The sequence below is a fragment of the Ranitomeya variabilis genome, chromosome 6 (genome assembly GCF_051348905.1).
Source record: "Ranitomeya variabilis isolate aRanVar5 chromosome 6, aRanVar5.hap1, whole genome shotgun sequence".
Classification (NCBI taxonomy): Eukaryota; Metazoa; Chordata; class Amphibia; order Anura; family Dendrobatidae; genus Ranitomeya; species Ranitomeya variabilis.
This window is the reverse complement of record NC_135237.1, coordinates 5,651,878-5,667,468: the sequence shown is the minus strand read 5'-3', so window position 1 is coordinate 5,667,468 and position 15,591 is coordinate 5,651,878. Positions and strand designations below refer to the sequence as shown.

At 48.0% G+C, this 15,591-nt stretch overlaps 1 protein-coding gene across 1 annotated transcript in view; it reads left to right on the top strand.

Moving 5' to 3' along the window:
- LOC143782169 (SCO-spondin-like) overlaps positions 1-15,591 on the top strand; it is a 557,899-nt gene that overhangs the window by 241,593 nt on the left and 300,715 nt on the right. Inside the window, exon 31 of the mRNA XM_077269323.1 lies at positions 3,898-4,146. Coding sequence (XP_077125438.1) covers positions 3,898-4,146 — 249 coding nt within the window. The remainder of the gene's footprint in view (positions 1-3,897; positions 4,147-15,591) is intronic.

Here is a 15,591-nt window from a genome sequence, read left to right as displayed (position 1 = left end):
TGACATGCAGAGGACAGATGGTCAATGACAAGACCTTCAGAAACTGTATCATACACTTTCCCTATACCCTTGGTTCTTTATTTGATTTCATGTAATTATCCATATGTAAGTGATTATATATATTATTATTGGATTTTACACTCTCGCTCACTGTCTTCTTTCTCTCACTGTCATTCTAGATTGCTGGCTGTTTTCGCTCGCTCTCGCTCACTGTCCTCTTTCTCTCACTCTCACTCTAGATTGCTGGCTGTTTTCGCTCGCTCTCGCTCACTGTCTTTCTCTCACTCTCACTCTAGATTGCTGGCTGTTTTCGCTCACTCTCTGTCTTCTTTCTCTCACTGTCACTCTAGATTGCTGTCTGTTTTCACTCGCTCTCGCTCACTGTCTTCTTTCTCTCACTCACTCTAGATTGCTGGCTGTTTTCGCTCGCTCTCGCTCTAAGTCACTGTCTTCTTTCTCTCACTCTCACTCTAGATTGCTGGCTGTTTTCGCTCGCTCTAAGTCACTGTCTTCTTTCTCTCACTGTCACTCTAGATTGCTGGCTGTTTTCGCTCGCTCTCTGTCTTCTTTCTCTCACTGTCACTCTAGATTGCTGTCTGTTTTCGCTCGCTCTAAGTCACTGTCTTCTTTCTCTCACTCTCACTCTAGATTGCTGGCTGTTTTCGCTCGCTCTCTGTCTTCTTTCTCTCACTGTCACTCTAGATTGCTGGCTGTTTTCGCTCGCTCTCACTCACTGTTTTCTTTCTCTCACTGTCACTCTAGACTGCTGGCTGTTTTCGCTCGCTCTCTGTCTTCTTTCTCTCACTGTCACTCTAGTTTGCTGTCTGTTTTCGCTCGCTCTCTGTCTTTTTTCTCTCACTGTCACTCTAGATTTCTGGCTGTTTTCGCTCGCTCTAAGTCACTGTCTTCTTTCTCTCACTGTCATTCTAGATTGCTGTCTGTTTTCACTCGCTCTCGCTCTCTGTCTTCTTTCTTTCACTGTCACTGTAGTTTGCTGTCTGTTTTCGCTCGCTGTCTGTCTTTTTTCTCTCACTGTCACTCTAGATTGCTGGCTGTTTTCGCTCGCTCTTGCTCACTGTCTTCTTTCTCTCACTGTCATTCTAGATTGCTGTCTCTTTTCACTCGCTCTCGCTCACTGTCCTCTTTCTCTCACTCTCACTCTAGATTGCTGGCTGTTTTCGCTCGCTCTCGCTCACTGTCTTTCTCTCACTCTCACTCTCACTCTAGATTGCTGGCTGTTTTCGCTCGCTCTCTGTCTTCTTTCTCTCACTGTCACTCTAGATTGCTGTCTGTTTTCACTCGCTCTCGCTCACTGTCTTCTTTCTCTCACTCACTCTAGATTGCTGGCTGTTTTCGCTCGCTCTCGCTCTAAGTCACTGTCTTCTTTCTCTCACTCTCACTCTAGATTGCTGGCTGTTTTCGCTCGCTCTAAGTCACTGTCTTCTTTCTCTCACTGTCACTCTAGATTGCTGGCTGTTTTCGCTCGCTCTCTGTCTTCTTTCTCTCACTGTCACTCTAGATTGCTGTCTGTTTTCACTCGCTCTCGCTCACTGTCTTCTTTCTCTCACTGTCACTCTAGATTGCTGGCTGTTTTCGCTCGCTCTCGCTCTAAGTCACTGTCTTCTTTCTCTCACTCTCACTCTAGATTGCTGGCTGTTTTCGCTCGCTCTAAGTCACTGTCTTCTTTCTCTCACTGTCACTCTAGATTGCTGGCTGTTTTCGCTCGCTCTAAGTCACTGTCTTCTTTCTCTCACTGTCACTCTAGATTGCTGGCTGTTTTCGCTCGCTCTCGCTCTAAGTCACTGTCTTCTTTCTCTCACTTTCACTCTAGATTGCTGGCTGTTTTCGCTCGCTCTCGCTCATTGTCTTCTTTCTCTAACTGTCACTCTAGATTGCTGGCTGTTTTCGCTTGCTCTCGCTCACTGTCTTCTTTCTCTCACTCTCACTCTAGATTGCTGGCTGTTTTCGCTTGCTCTCGCTCACTGTCTTCTTTCTCTCACTCTCACTCTAGATTGCTGGCTGTTTTCGCTCGCTCTCGCTCTTGGTCACTGTCTTCTTTCTCTCACTGTCATTCTAGATTGCTGGCTGTTTTCGCTCGCTCTAAGTCACTGTCTTCTTTCTCTCACTCTCACTCTAGATTGCTGGCTGTTTTCGCTTGCTCTCGCTCACTGTCTTCTTTCTCTCACTGTCACTCTAGATTGCTGGCTGTTTTCGCTTGCTCTCGCTCTTGGTCACTGTCTTCTTTCTCTCACTGTCACTCTAGATTGCTGGCTGTTTTCGCTTGCTCACGCTCTTGGTCACTGTCTTCTTTCTCTCACTGTCACTCTAGATTGCTGGCTGTTTTCGCTCGCTCTCACTCACTGTTTTCTTTCTCTCACTGTCACTCTAGTTTGCTGTCTGTTTTCGCTCGCTCTCTGTCTTTTTTCTCTCACTGTCACTCTAGATTGCTGGCTGTTTTCGCTCGCTCTCTGACTTCTTTCTCTCACTGTCACTCTAGATTGCTGGCTGTTTTCGCTCGCTCTAAGTCACTGTCTTCTTTCTCTCACTGTCATTCTAGATTGCTGTCTGTTTTCACTCGCTCTCGCTCACTGTCTTCTTTCTCTCACTGTCACTCTAGATTGCTGGCTGTTTTCGCTCGCTATCGCTCACTGACTTCTTTCTCTCACTCTCATTCTAGATTACTGGCTGTTTTCGCTCGCTCTCGCTCACTGTCTTTCTCTCACTCTCACTCTAGATTGCTGGCTGTTTTCGCTTGCTCTCGCTCACTGTCCTCTTTCTCTCACTGTCACTCTAGATTGCTGGCTGTTTTCGCTCTCGCTCTCTGTCTTCTTTCTCTCACTGTCACTCTAGATTGCTGGCTGTTTTCGCTCGCTCTCGCTCACTGTCTTCTTTCTATGACTGTCACTCTAGATTGCTGGCTGTTTTTGCTCGCTCTCGCTCACTGTCTTCTTTCTGTGACTGTCACTTCAGATTGCTGGCTGTTTTCGCTCGCTCTCGCTCACTGTCTTCTTTCTCTCACTGTCACTCTAGATTGCTGGCTGTTTTCGCTCGCTCTCGCTCACTGTCAGTCTAGATTGCTGGCTGTTTTCGCTCGCTATCGCTCACTGACTTCTTTCTCTCACTCTCATTCTAGATTACTGGCTGTTTTCGCTCGCTCTCGCTCACTGTCTTTCTCTCACTCTCACTCTAGATTGCTGGCTGTTTTCGCTTGCTCTCGCTCACTGTCCTCTTTCTCTCACTGTCACTCTAGATTGCTGGCTGTTTTCGCTCGCTCTCGCTCTAAGTCACTGTCTTCTTTCTCTCACTCTCACTCTAGATTGCTGGCTGTTTTCGCTCGCTCTCGCTCACTGTCTTCTTTCTGTGACTGTCACTCTAGATTGCTGGCTGTTTTCGCTCGCTCTCGCTCACTGTCTTCTTTCTCTCACTCTCACTCTAGATTGCTGGCTGTTTTCGCTCGCTCTCGCTCACTGTCTTCTTTCTCTCACTGTCACTCTAGATTGCTGGCTGTTTTCGCTCGCTCTCGCTCACTGTCTTCTTTCTATGACTGTCACTCTAGATTGCTGGCTGTTTTTGCTCGCTCTCGCTCACTGTCTTCTTTCTGTGACTGTCACTCTAGATTGCTGGCTGTTTTCGCTCGCTCTCGCTCACTGTCTTCTTTCTCTCACTGTCACTCTAGATTGCTGGCTGTTTTCGCTCGCTCTCGCTCATTGTCAGTCTAGATTGCTGGATGCTGTCTCTCTAAATCCCATTCTGGATTTTGTGACCTGTATGTACAGAAGTACAAATGCTGCAGCCATGTGTCTTATATACGTCTTGCGAGTTGCATAAAAAACATCACAGCATGTCGATACATTTCTAAAAGACAACATGGAGATATTTCCTGATTGTGTCTTTCAGTTGGCGAGCCGGGCAGCCACTGCAGCCGCTACGAGTTCCAGTGCGGCAGCGGGGAGTGTAGACCCCGAGGCTGGCTGTGCGACCATGAGGTGGACTGTATGGATGGCAGCGACGAGCACGACTGTAACAAAACATGTGACTGGGAACACTTCAAATGTTCACTGAGTGGGGAATGTGTGGGCTACAGCCAATTGTGTGACGGAGCCCCCCACTGCCGGGACCAATCAGATGAAAGCATGGACAACTGCGGTAAGAGACCTGGAGCTACTAGTATAATCTACTGTGATAATTTTCAGAAGTCACCACAAACAAGCCACAGTAAACAGGAACCAGCAGGGAAGAGATTCTACCAAAGTTTCCCTCCCTCAGTGTATGAGACTGCCAGCTGTGGGAGGGGAGGAGGGGATGCAGCTGAAGCTTCTATCCCTCAGTGTGTGAGACTGCCAGCTGTCAGAGGGGAGGGGGGATGCAGCCAAAGCTTCTCTACCTCAGTGAGTAAGACTGCCAGCTGTGGGAGGGGGGTGCAGCCGAAGCTTCTATCCCTCAGTGTGTGAAACTGCCAGCTGTGGGGGGGAGGGGGATGCAGCCAAAGCTTCTCTCCCTCACTGTGTGAGACTGGGGGCTGTGGGAGGGGAGGAAGGGGATGCAGCTGAAGCTTCTCTTCCTCAGTGTGTGAGACTGCCAGCTGTGGGAGGAGGGGGATGCAGCTGAAGCTTCTCTCCCGCAGTGTGTGAGACTGCCAGCTGTGGGAGGGGAGGAGGGGGATCTAGCTGATTCTTCTCTCCCTCAGTGTGTGAGACTGCCAGCTGTCGGACGGGAGGAGGGGGATGTAGCTGATTCTTCTCTCCCTCAGTGTGTGAGACTGCCAGCTGTGGGAGGGGAGGAGGGGGATGCAGCTGAAGTTTCCCTCCCTCAGTGTGTGAGACTGCCAGCTGTGGGAGGGGAGGAGGGGGAAGCAGCCAAAGCTTCTCTCCCTCAGTGTGTGAGACTGCCAGCTGTCGGACGGGAGGAGGGGGATGTAGCTGATTCTTCTCTCCCTCAGTGTGTGAGACTGCCAGCTGTGGGGGAGGGGGATGCAGCTGAAGCTTCTCTCCCTCAGTGTGTGAGACTGCCAGCTGTGGGGGGAGGGGGATGCAGCTGAAGCTTCTCTCCCTCAGTGTGTGAGACTGCCAGCTGTGGGGGGAGGGGGATGCAGCTGAAGCTTCTCTCCCTCAGTGTGTGAGACTGCCAGCTGTCGGACGGGAGGAGGGGGATGTAGCTGATTCTTCTCTCCCTCAGTGTGTGAGACTGCCAGGTGTGGGGGGAGGGGGATAAAATAATAATAATAATAATTTTATTTATATAGCGCCAACATATTCCGCAGCGCTTTACAACTTATAGAGGGGATGCAGCTGAAGCTTCTCTCCCTCAGTGTGTGAGACTGCCAGCTGTGGGAGGGGAGGAGGGGGAAGTGTCATGGATCCCAATGGCTGGGGATCGCACTGGACAAGCAAAATAACATAAATAACGGACGAGCTCTAGGGTGATGGAACCTGGGCTGACCGCTGCCCTACTCCTGACAAACACAACTAGAAATAGCCAGGGAGCGTGCCTACGTTGATTCTAGACGCCACGCGCCAGCCTAAGAGCTAACTAGCACTGCAGAGGAAATAAAGACCTAGCTTGCCTCCAGAGGAATGAACCCCAAAAGGTATAGTTGCCCCCCACATGTATTGACGGTGAAATGAGAGGAAGGCACGCACATAGAGATGAAAATAGGTTTAGCAAAATGAGGCCCGCTATAACTAGAAAGCAGAATGATACAAAAGGGGTCTGAGCGGTCAGCAAAAAACCCTAATCAAAAACCATCCTGAGATTACAAGAACCCATGTGCCAACTCATGGCACATGGGGAGAACCTCAGCCCACTAGAGCTACCAGCTAGCATAGAGTCATAATTAGCAAGCTGGACAAAAAACCAAACAACTGAAAAACAAAACTTAGCTTATCCTGAGAGATCTGGGAGCAGGTAGTCAGGAACCAAACTGAGCACATCTGAGTACATTGATAGCCGGCAAGGGAATGACAGGAAAGCCAGGTTAAATAGGAAACACCCAGCCTCTGATGGACAGGTGGAAACCAGAGACCGCAACCCACCAAAGTCACCCAGTACCAGCCGTAACCACCAGAGGGAGCCCAAAAACAGAATCCACAACAGTACCCCTCCCTTGAGGAGGGGTCACCGAACCCTCACGAGAACCCCCAACGGCGATCAGGATGAGCTCTATGGAAGGCGCGGACCAAATCAGTCGCATGAACATCAGAGGCGACCACCCAGGAATTATCCTCCTGACCATAACCCTTCCACTTAACCAAATACTGGAGTTTACGTCTGGAAACACGAGAATCCAAGATCTTCTCAACAACATACTCCAATTCTCCCTCCACCAGCACCGGAGCAGGAGGCTCAACCGAAGGAACAACGGGCACCTCATACCTCCGCAATAACGACCGATGGAACACATTATGAATAGCAAACGATGCTGGGAGATCCAAACGAAAAGACACAGGGTTAAGAATCTCCAAGATCTTATAAGGACCGATGAACCGAGGCTTGAACTTAGGAGAAGAGACCTTCATAGGGACAAAACGAGAAGACAACCACACCAAGTCCCCAACAAGAAGTCGGGGACCCACGCGGCGACGGCGATTAGCAAACTGCTGAGTCTTCTCCTGAGACAACTTCAAATTGTCCACCACCTGATTCCAAATCTGATGTAGCCTGTCCACCACCACGTCCACTCCAGGACAATCCAAAGGCTCCACCTGACCAGAAGAAAAACGAGGATGAAACCCCGAATTACAAAAGAAAGGAGAGACCAAAGTAGCAGAACTAGCCCGATTATTAAGGGCAAATTCGGCCAGTGGCAAAAAGGCAACCCAGTCATCTTGATCAGCAGAAACAAAACACCTTAAATAAGTTTCCAAGGTCTGATTAGTTCGCTCCGTCTGGCCATTCGTCTGAGGATGGAATGCAGACGAGAAAGACAAATCAATGCCCATCTTAGCACAAAACGTCCGCCAAAATCTAGACACAAACTGGGATCCCCTGTCAGAAACGATATTCTCCGGAATCCCATGCAAACGAACCACGTTCTGAAAAAATAAAGGGACCAACTCAGAGGAGGAAGGCAACTTAGGCAAGGGTACCAAATGAACCATCTTAGAAAAGCGGTCACACACAACCCAGATAACGGACATTTTCTGTGAGACAGGGAGATCTGAAATAAAATCCATGGAAATGTGTGTCCAAGGCCTCTTCGGGATAGGCAAGGATAACAACAACCCACTGGCCCGAGAACAGCAAGGCTTAGCCCGAGCACACACTTCACAAGACTGCACAAAGGTGCGCACATCCCTTGACAAGGAAGGCCACCAAAAAGACCTGGCCACCAAGTCTCTAGTACCAAATATTCCAGGATGACCAGCCAACACAGAAGAATGGACCTCGGAGATGACTCTACTGGTCCAATCATCCGGAACAAACAGTCTTTCTGGTGGACAACGATCAGGTTTATCCGCCTGAAACTCCTGCAATGCACGTCGCAAGTCTGGGGAGACGGCGGACAATATTACCCCATCCCTAAGGATACCAGTAGGCCCAGAGTCTCCAGGAGAGTCAGGCACAAAACTCCTGGAAAGAGCATCTGCCTTCACATTCTTTGAACCTGGCAGGTATGAAACCACAAAATTGAAACGAGAAAAAAACAACGACCAACGAGCCTGTCTAGGATTCAGACGCCTGGCAGACTCAAGGTAAATCAGATTTTTGTGATCAGTCAAGACCACCACACGATGTCTAGCACCCTCAAGCCAATGACGCCACTCCTCAAATGCCCACTTCATGGCCAAAAGCTCCCGATTACCCACATCATAATTGCGCTCGGCGGGCGAGAATTTTCTAGAAAAGAACGCACATGGCTTCATCACCGAGCCATCGGAACTTCTCTGTGACAAAACCGCCCCCGCTCCAATCTCGGAAGCATCAACCTCAACCTGAAAAGGAAGTGAAACATCTGGTTGACATAACACAGGAGCAGAAGAAAACCGGCGCTTAAGTTCCTGAAAGGCCTCCACAGCCATAGGAGACCAATTAGCAACATCAGCACCCTTTTTAGTCAAATCAGTCAAAGGTTTAACAACACTGGAAAAATTAGTAATGAACCGACGATAAAAATTAGCAAAACCCAAGAACTTCTGAAGACTCTTAACAGATGTAGGTTGTGTCCAGTCACAAATCGCCTGAACCTTGACGGGATCCATCTCAATAGTAGAAGGAGAAAAAATGTACCCCAAAAAAGAAATCTTCTGGACTCCGAAGAGACACTTTGAGCCCTTCACAAACAGAGAATTGGCCCGCAGGACTTGAAACACCTTCCTGACCTGTAGACCATGAGACTCCCAGTCATCAGAAAACACCAAAATATCATCCAAATACACAATCATAAACTTATCCAGATATTCACGGAAAATATTGTGCATAAAGGACTGAAAGACTGAAGGAGCATTAGAAAGTCCAAAAGGCATTACCAAATACTCAAAATGGCCCTCAGGCGTATTAAATGCGGTTTTCCACTCATCACCCTGTTTTATCCGCACAAGATTATACGCACCGCGAAGATCTATCTTAGTGAACCACCTAGCCCCCTTAATGCGAGCAAACAAATCAGTCAATAATGGCAATGGATACTGATATTTGACTGTAATCTTATTCAGAAGGCGATAATCTATACAAGGCCTCAGGGAACCATCTTTTTTTGCCACGAAAAAAAAACCTGCTCCCAGAGGGGACGAAGATGGACGAATATGTCCCTTTTCCAAGGACTCCTTAATATAATTCCGCATAGCAGTATGCTCTGGCACTGACAGATTAAATAAACGACCCTTAGGGAACTTACTGCCAGGAATTAATTCTATAGCACAGTCACAATCTCTATGAGGAGGGAGCGAATTGAGCTTAGGCTCCTCAAAAACATCCCGATAGACAAAAACGCAGGGACCTCAGAAGGAGTAGATGAAGCTATTGAAATCAGAGGTGCATCATCATGAACCCCCTGACATCCCCAGCTTAACACAGACATTGTTTTCCAATCCAGGACAGGATTATGAGTTTGTAACCATGGCAGACCAAGCACTAGTACATCATGTAAATTATACAGTACAAGGAAGCGAATCACCTCCTGATGAACGGGAGTCATGCGCATGGTCACTTATGTCCAGTACTGCGGTTTATTCATAGCCAATGGTGTAGAGTCAATACCCTTCAAAGGAATAGGAACTTCCAGAGGCTCCAGACTAAAACCGCAGCGTTTGGCAAATGACCAATCCATAAGACTCAGGGCAGCGCCCGAATCCACATAAGCATCGACGGAAATGGATGACAGTGAACAAATCAGAGTTACAGACAAAATGAACTTAGACTGCAGAGTACTAATGGCAAAAGATTTATCAACCTTTTTTGTGCGTTTAGAGCATGCTGATATAACATGAGCTGAATCACCACAATAAAAACACAATCCATTTTTCCGCCTATAATTTTGCCGTTCACTTCTGGACTGAATTCTATCACATTGCATAGTCTCAGGTGCCTGTTCAGAAGACACCGCCAACTGGTGCACAGGTTTGCGCTCCCGTAAACGCCGATCAATCTGAATGGCCATAGCCATAGACTCATTCAGACCTGTAGGCGCAGGGAACCCCACCATAATATCCTTAATGGCCTCAGAAAGACCATCTCTGAAGTTTGCAGCCAGGGCGCACTCATTCCACTGAGTAAGCACCGACCATTTCCGAAATTTTTGACAATATACTTCCGCTTCATCATGCCCCTGAGAGAGGGCTAATAAAGCCTTTTCAGCCTGAATCTCCAGGTTAGGTTCCTCATAGAGCAATCCCAGTGCCAGAAAAAACGCATCCACACTGAGCAATGCAGGATCCCCTGGTGCCAATGCAAATGCCCAATTCTGAGGGTCGCCCCGCAGGAAAGATATTACAATCTTAACCTGCTGAGCAGGGTCTCCAGAGGAGCGAGATTTCAAAGAAAGAAACAATTTGCAATTGTTCCTGAAATTCAGGAAGGTAGATCTATCTCCAGAAAAAAACTCTGGAATAGGAATTCTAGGTTCAGACATGGGAGTGTGAACAACAAAATCCTGTATGTTTTGAACTTTTGCAGCAAGATTATTCAGGCTGGAAGCCAAACTCTGGACATCCATGTTAAACAGCTAAGGTCAGAGCCATTCAAGGGTTAAGAGGAGGTAAGAAGCAGCTAGACAGCAATTAAGGGCTAGGCAGCAAAACTCTGAGGGGAAAAAAAAAAAAAAAAATTTCCCTTAAACACTTCTTTTTCTCCTGCTTCAGCCCAAACAATTAACACTTTGTGGGCCGGCTATACTGTCATGGATCCCAATGGCTGGGGATCGCACTGGACAAGCAAAATAACATAAATAACGGACGAGCTCTAGGGTGATGGAACCTGAGCTGACCGCTGCCCTACTCCTGACAAACACAACTAGAAATAGCCAGGGAGCGTGCCTACGTTGATTCTAGACGCCACGCGCCAGCCTAAGAGCTAACTAGCACTGCAGAGGAAATAAAGACCTAGCTTGCCTCCAGAGGAATGAACCCCAAAAGGTATAGTTGCCCCCCACATGTATTGACGGTGAAATGAGAGGAAGGCACGCACATAGAGATGAAAATAGGTTTAGCAAAATGAGGCCCGCTATAACTAGAAAGCAGAATGATACAAAAGGGGTCTGAGCGGTCAGCAAAAAACCCTAATCAAAAACCATCCTGAGATTACAAGCACCCATGTGCCAACTCATGGCACATGGGGAGAACCTCAGCCCACTAGAGCTACCAGCTAGCATAGAGTCATAATTAGCAAGCTGGACAAAAAACCAAACAACTGAAAAACAAAACTTAGCTTATCCTGAGAGATCTGGGAGCAGGTAGTCAGGAACCAAACTGAGCACATCTGAGTACATTGATAGCCGGCAAGGGAATGACAGGAAAGCCAGGTTAAATAGGAAACACCCAGCCACTGATGGACAGGTGGAAACCAGAGACCGCAACCCACCAAAGTCACCCAGTACCAGCCGTAACCACCAGAGGGAGCCCAAAAACAGAATCCACAACAGGGAAGCAGCCAAAGCTTCTCTCCCTCAGTGTGTGAGACTGCCAGCTGTGGGAGGGGAGGAGGGGATGCAGCCAAAGCTTCTCTCCCGCAGTGTGTGAGACTGACAGCTGTTTGAGGGGAGGAGGGGGATGCAGCTGATTCTTCTCTCCCTCAGTGTGTGAGACTGCCAGCTGTGGGAGGGGAGGAGGGGGAAGCAGCCAAAGCTTCTCTCCCTCAGTGTGTGAGACTGCCAGCTGTTGGAGGGGAGGTAGGGGATGCAGCCAAAGCTTCTCTCCTGCAGTGTGTGAGACTGCCAGCTGTGGGAGGGGAGGAGGGGGATGCAGCCAAAGCTTCTCTCCCGCAGTGTGTGAGACTGACAGCTGTGGGAGGGGAGGAGGGGGATGCAGCTGATTCTTCTCTCCCTCAGTGTGTGAGACTGCCAGCTGTGGGAGGGGAGGAGGGGGAAGCAGCCAAAGCTTCTCTCCCTCAGTGTGTGAGACTGCCAGCTGTGGGAGGGGAGGAGGGGGATGCAGCTGATTCTTCTCTCCCTCAGTGTGTGAGACTGCCAGCTGTTGGAGGGGAGGTAGGGGATGCAGCCAAAGCTTCTCTCCTGCAGTGTGTGAGACTGCCAGCTGTGGGAGAGGAGGAGGGGGATGTAGCTGATTCTTTTCTCCCTCAGTGTTTGAGACTGCCAGCTGTGGGAGGGGAGGAGGGGGATGTAGCTGATTCTTTTCTCCCTCAGTGTTTGAGACTGCCAGCTGTGGGAGGGGAGGAGGGGGATGTAGCTGATTCTTTTCTCCCTCAGTGTTTGAGACTGCCAGCTGTTGTAGGGGAAGAGGGGGATGCAGCCAAAGCTTCTCTCCTGCAGTGTGTGAGACTGCCAGCTGTTGGAAGGGAGGAAGGGGACTGTAATAATTATAGGGGATAACTCAGGAGACTCTTTGTGTGGAACAAGACAACTACAGGACACAGTTTTATAAGTGGTAAAGTCTATATTATCACACGGTGATTCAAACAGGTGCAGAGAGAAACTCAAGTCCACAACACTTGGTGCAAATATCAAATGCAGCTTAGCAGTCTATAGGAAACTTCAGAGGAAAATGCAATCACGCAGAAAGTCTATGAAGCACAATTATTCTTGAGGATACTTGACACGAATAAGTCCTTGCTTAGTCCAAAACACAGATAGATATGCTTATAAGGCAGTTCAAATAATATCTTAGCTCAACCAGGGAGGTCTGGGTAATAGTCTCAGGTTCTTGCAGAGCAGAAACAGCTTACATGTCCAGCAAATGCAGATGGAGAAAACACGAGCAGCAGATGAAGGAGGATTACTGGAACTGGTGTATGCAGCAGGAACTCAGAGCAGAGTAGCAGGATAACCCCACAGGTTCACAGGAGCAGGTATATAGCCAGGGAGTCACCAGAGGTCAGGAGCTGGATGCAAGGCAGAATACTCTAGCACAGACTGAAGGCTGGGGTGGAGTTTTATAGCAGGAACACACAGTGCACATGACACCAAAGATGCCATCTTGGAAAAGGGCAGTAATGCACAAAAAGTAATAAAAAATGTTCAGAGTCCTGACATTATTCCCTCCTTAGAAGCGGCCTCAGGACGATCCTGGACCTGGTTTCTCAGGGAATCTCTGATGAAAACGAGAAATCTTCTGTTGGGCATTGATGTTTTCCACAGGTTCCCAAGAGTCTTCCTCAGGGGGATATCCCTGCCATCTTATCAGATATTGGAGCCGATTCCTGCGAATCCTGGAATCAACAATTTCCTCCACCACAAATTGTTCTTGCCCATCAATCACCACAGGCTGCAGAGGTGGCACAACACGTCCCTGGAAGGTATTAGGAGATACAGGCTTTAGTAAAGATACATGAAAAACTGGGTGTACCTTCATAGTCCTAGGCAGCTTCAGCCGGCAGGCCACAGAGCTCACAATACCGTTGATCTTGAAAGGGCCAATGAATTTCTGTCCAAGTTTTTGTGAAGGAACGTTTAACTTCAGATTCTTAGTTGCTAACCACACGGAATCTCCTACCTTGAACATGGGGGCAGGTTTACGGAATCTATCAGCCGATCTCTTATAACGTTCTTGAGATGTGGTCAGGGATTCCTTCAGAACCTCCAGATTTTGCCTCATCGCAGTCAGCCTTTCCTCCACTGCTGGAACCGGAGAATTAATTGGAGACTTAGGTAAAATACACGGATGATAACCCAGATTGGCAAAGAAAGGTCTAAATTTAGTGGAGGCGCTCTGAGAATTGTTATATGAAAATTTGGCTAACGGCAGCAACTCCAACCAATCATCCTGGAGATGGCTGACATAGCATCTTAGATATTGTTCCTGCGTCTGGTTGGTACGCTCAGTCTGACCATTTGTCTGGGGATGGTAAGCGGAAGAGAGACAGACATTAATATTGAGTGCAGAGCAAAACACCTTCCAGAATCTTGAAGTGAACTGCACTCCACGGTCAGAGATGATCTCATCCGGGACCCCATGCAACCGAAAGACATTCTGTATAACCAAGTTCACTGTATCTTTAGCTGAGGGGAGGCCGGTGTACGGAACAAAATGAGCGGCTTTAGTCAGGCGATCAACTACTACCATGATCGTATTCATGCCCCGATGTAGGCAGCTCCACAATAAAGTCCATTGATATAGACCTCCAAGGGCGGTACGGAACAGGCAATGGTTGTAGAAGACCAGTAGCTGCCACATGAGGAATCTTGTAATGAGCACATACCTCGCAAGAGAGAACATAGTCCTTGGTATCTTTCAGGCAAGTTGGCCACCAGAAGAATCGGCTCAGGAACTCTTGTGTCTTCTGTACCCCCCTGTGACCAGCCAACTTGGAGTCATGTACCAACATGAGGATCTGCAGACGGATGACCCCAGGGACGTAGATACGTCGATCTCTGAACCACATGCCACCCTTAAAGACAAGATTAATATCCACAGGTGGGTTGGCCAGAAATACATCACTGTCATAAGCCTCCCTGCACTCCTTCCACAAGTCCTGATCGTGGATAACTCCGATGAAATTGGCATCAGATAGAATGGTCTTGGACGGGGCTCCAGGTATGGAATCCGCAGCATGGATTCGGGATAAAGCATCAGCCTTCCCATTACGAGAACCTGGACGGTACGAGATAACAAAGTTAAATTGATTTAAAAGTAAGTTCCAACGAGCCTGACGAGGAGAAAGACATCTAGCGGATCTAAGGAACTCTAGATTGCGATGGTCAGTTAGCACTATGATCTGTTGTGCAGCTCCTTGCAGATGATGCCTCCATTCTTTGAAATCCGCAATAATAGCCAGCAATTCCTTGTCTCCCACATTGTAATTCTTCTCTGCTGAGGTTAGTCTATGGGAAAAGAAAGCACAAGGATGTAGCAGACCCTTCTCTCTAGTTCTTTGGGAGAGAATAGCCCCCAAAGCATTATCAGAAGCGTCCACCTCCACAATGAAAGAAAGTGTTGGATCTGGGTGTATCAACAGCGGTGCTGATGTGAAACAGATCTTAAGCCGATCAAAAGCTTCTTGAGCCTGTGATGACCACTTAAAGGGCTTTTCCTTCTTTGTCAAGGAAGTAATGAGACGGACAATATCAGAAAAATTTTGAATGAAGCGCCTGTAGAAATTTGCAAAACCAATAAAACGTTGGACCTCCTTAACGTTCTTGGGTACCGGCCAGTCAAGGATAGCCTGAATCTTACCAGATTCCATGTTCAGCCCCTGGGGAGAGATGATATAACCTAAGAACTGTATCTCAGAATGATGGAAGCTACATTTCTCCGGCTTAATATACAGATGGTTTTCTTTCAGACATCTTAAAACAGTTTTGACATGTTCTTCATGTTCCTGTAGAGAGTCACAAAAGATTAGTATATCGTCCAAATAGATCACTACAAACTGGTCCAACAAATCTCTGAAGCTGTCATTAGCAAGGTGTTGAAACGTTGCAGGGGCATTACAAAGATCGAAGGGCATCACAAGAGGTTCAAAGTGTCCATACAGGCATCGGAATGCTGTCTTCCACTCATCCCCTGGACGAATACGCACCAAATTATAAGCCCCACGAAGATCCAGTTTAGAGAACACCTTAGCATGGCGGACTCTTTCCAGTAATTCGGGAATCAGAGGCAAAGGGTAACGGTTTCTTATGGTTACCTTATTGAGTTCTCGATAGTCAACACAGAGTCTCAGGGTCCCATCCTTCTTCTTTACAAAAAAGATAGGTGCCCCTGCTGGTGAGGAAGAAGGACGTATGAAGCCTTTGGCCAGATTTTCATCAATATACTCCTTTAAGGCTTGAAGCTCAGGTGCCGCCAAAGGGTATACGTTACCAAAAGGAATAGCTGCCACAGGAAGCAACTCAATGGGACAGTCATAATGCCTATGTGGAGGAAGCTGATCTGCATTCTTCTTGTCACAGATGTCAGAGAACTCTTTATAAGCTGGAGGTAAAGAAAATACCTGTACATGTGGTTCCGTAGCCGTGGACTCAGGGACAGCTTCTGTTAACGC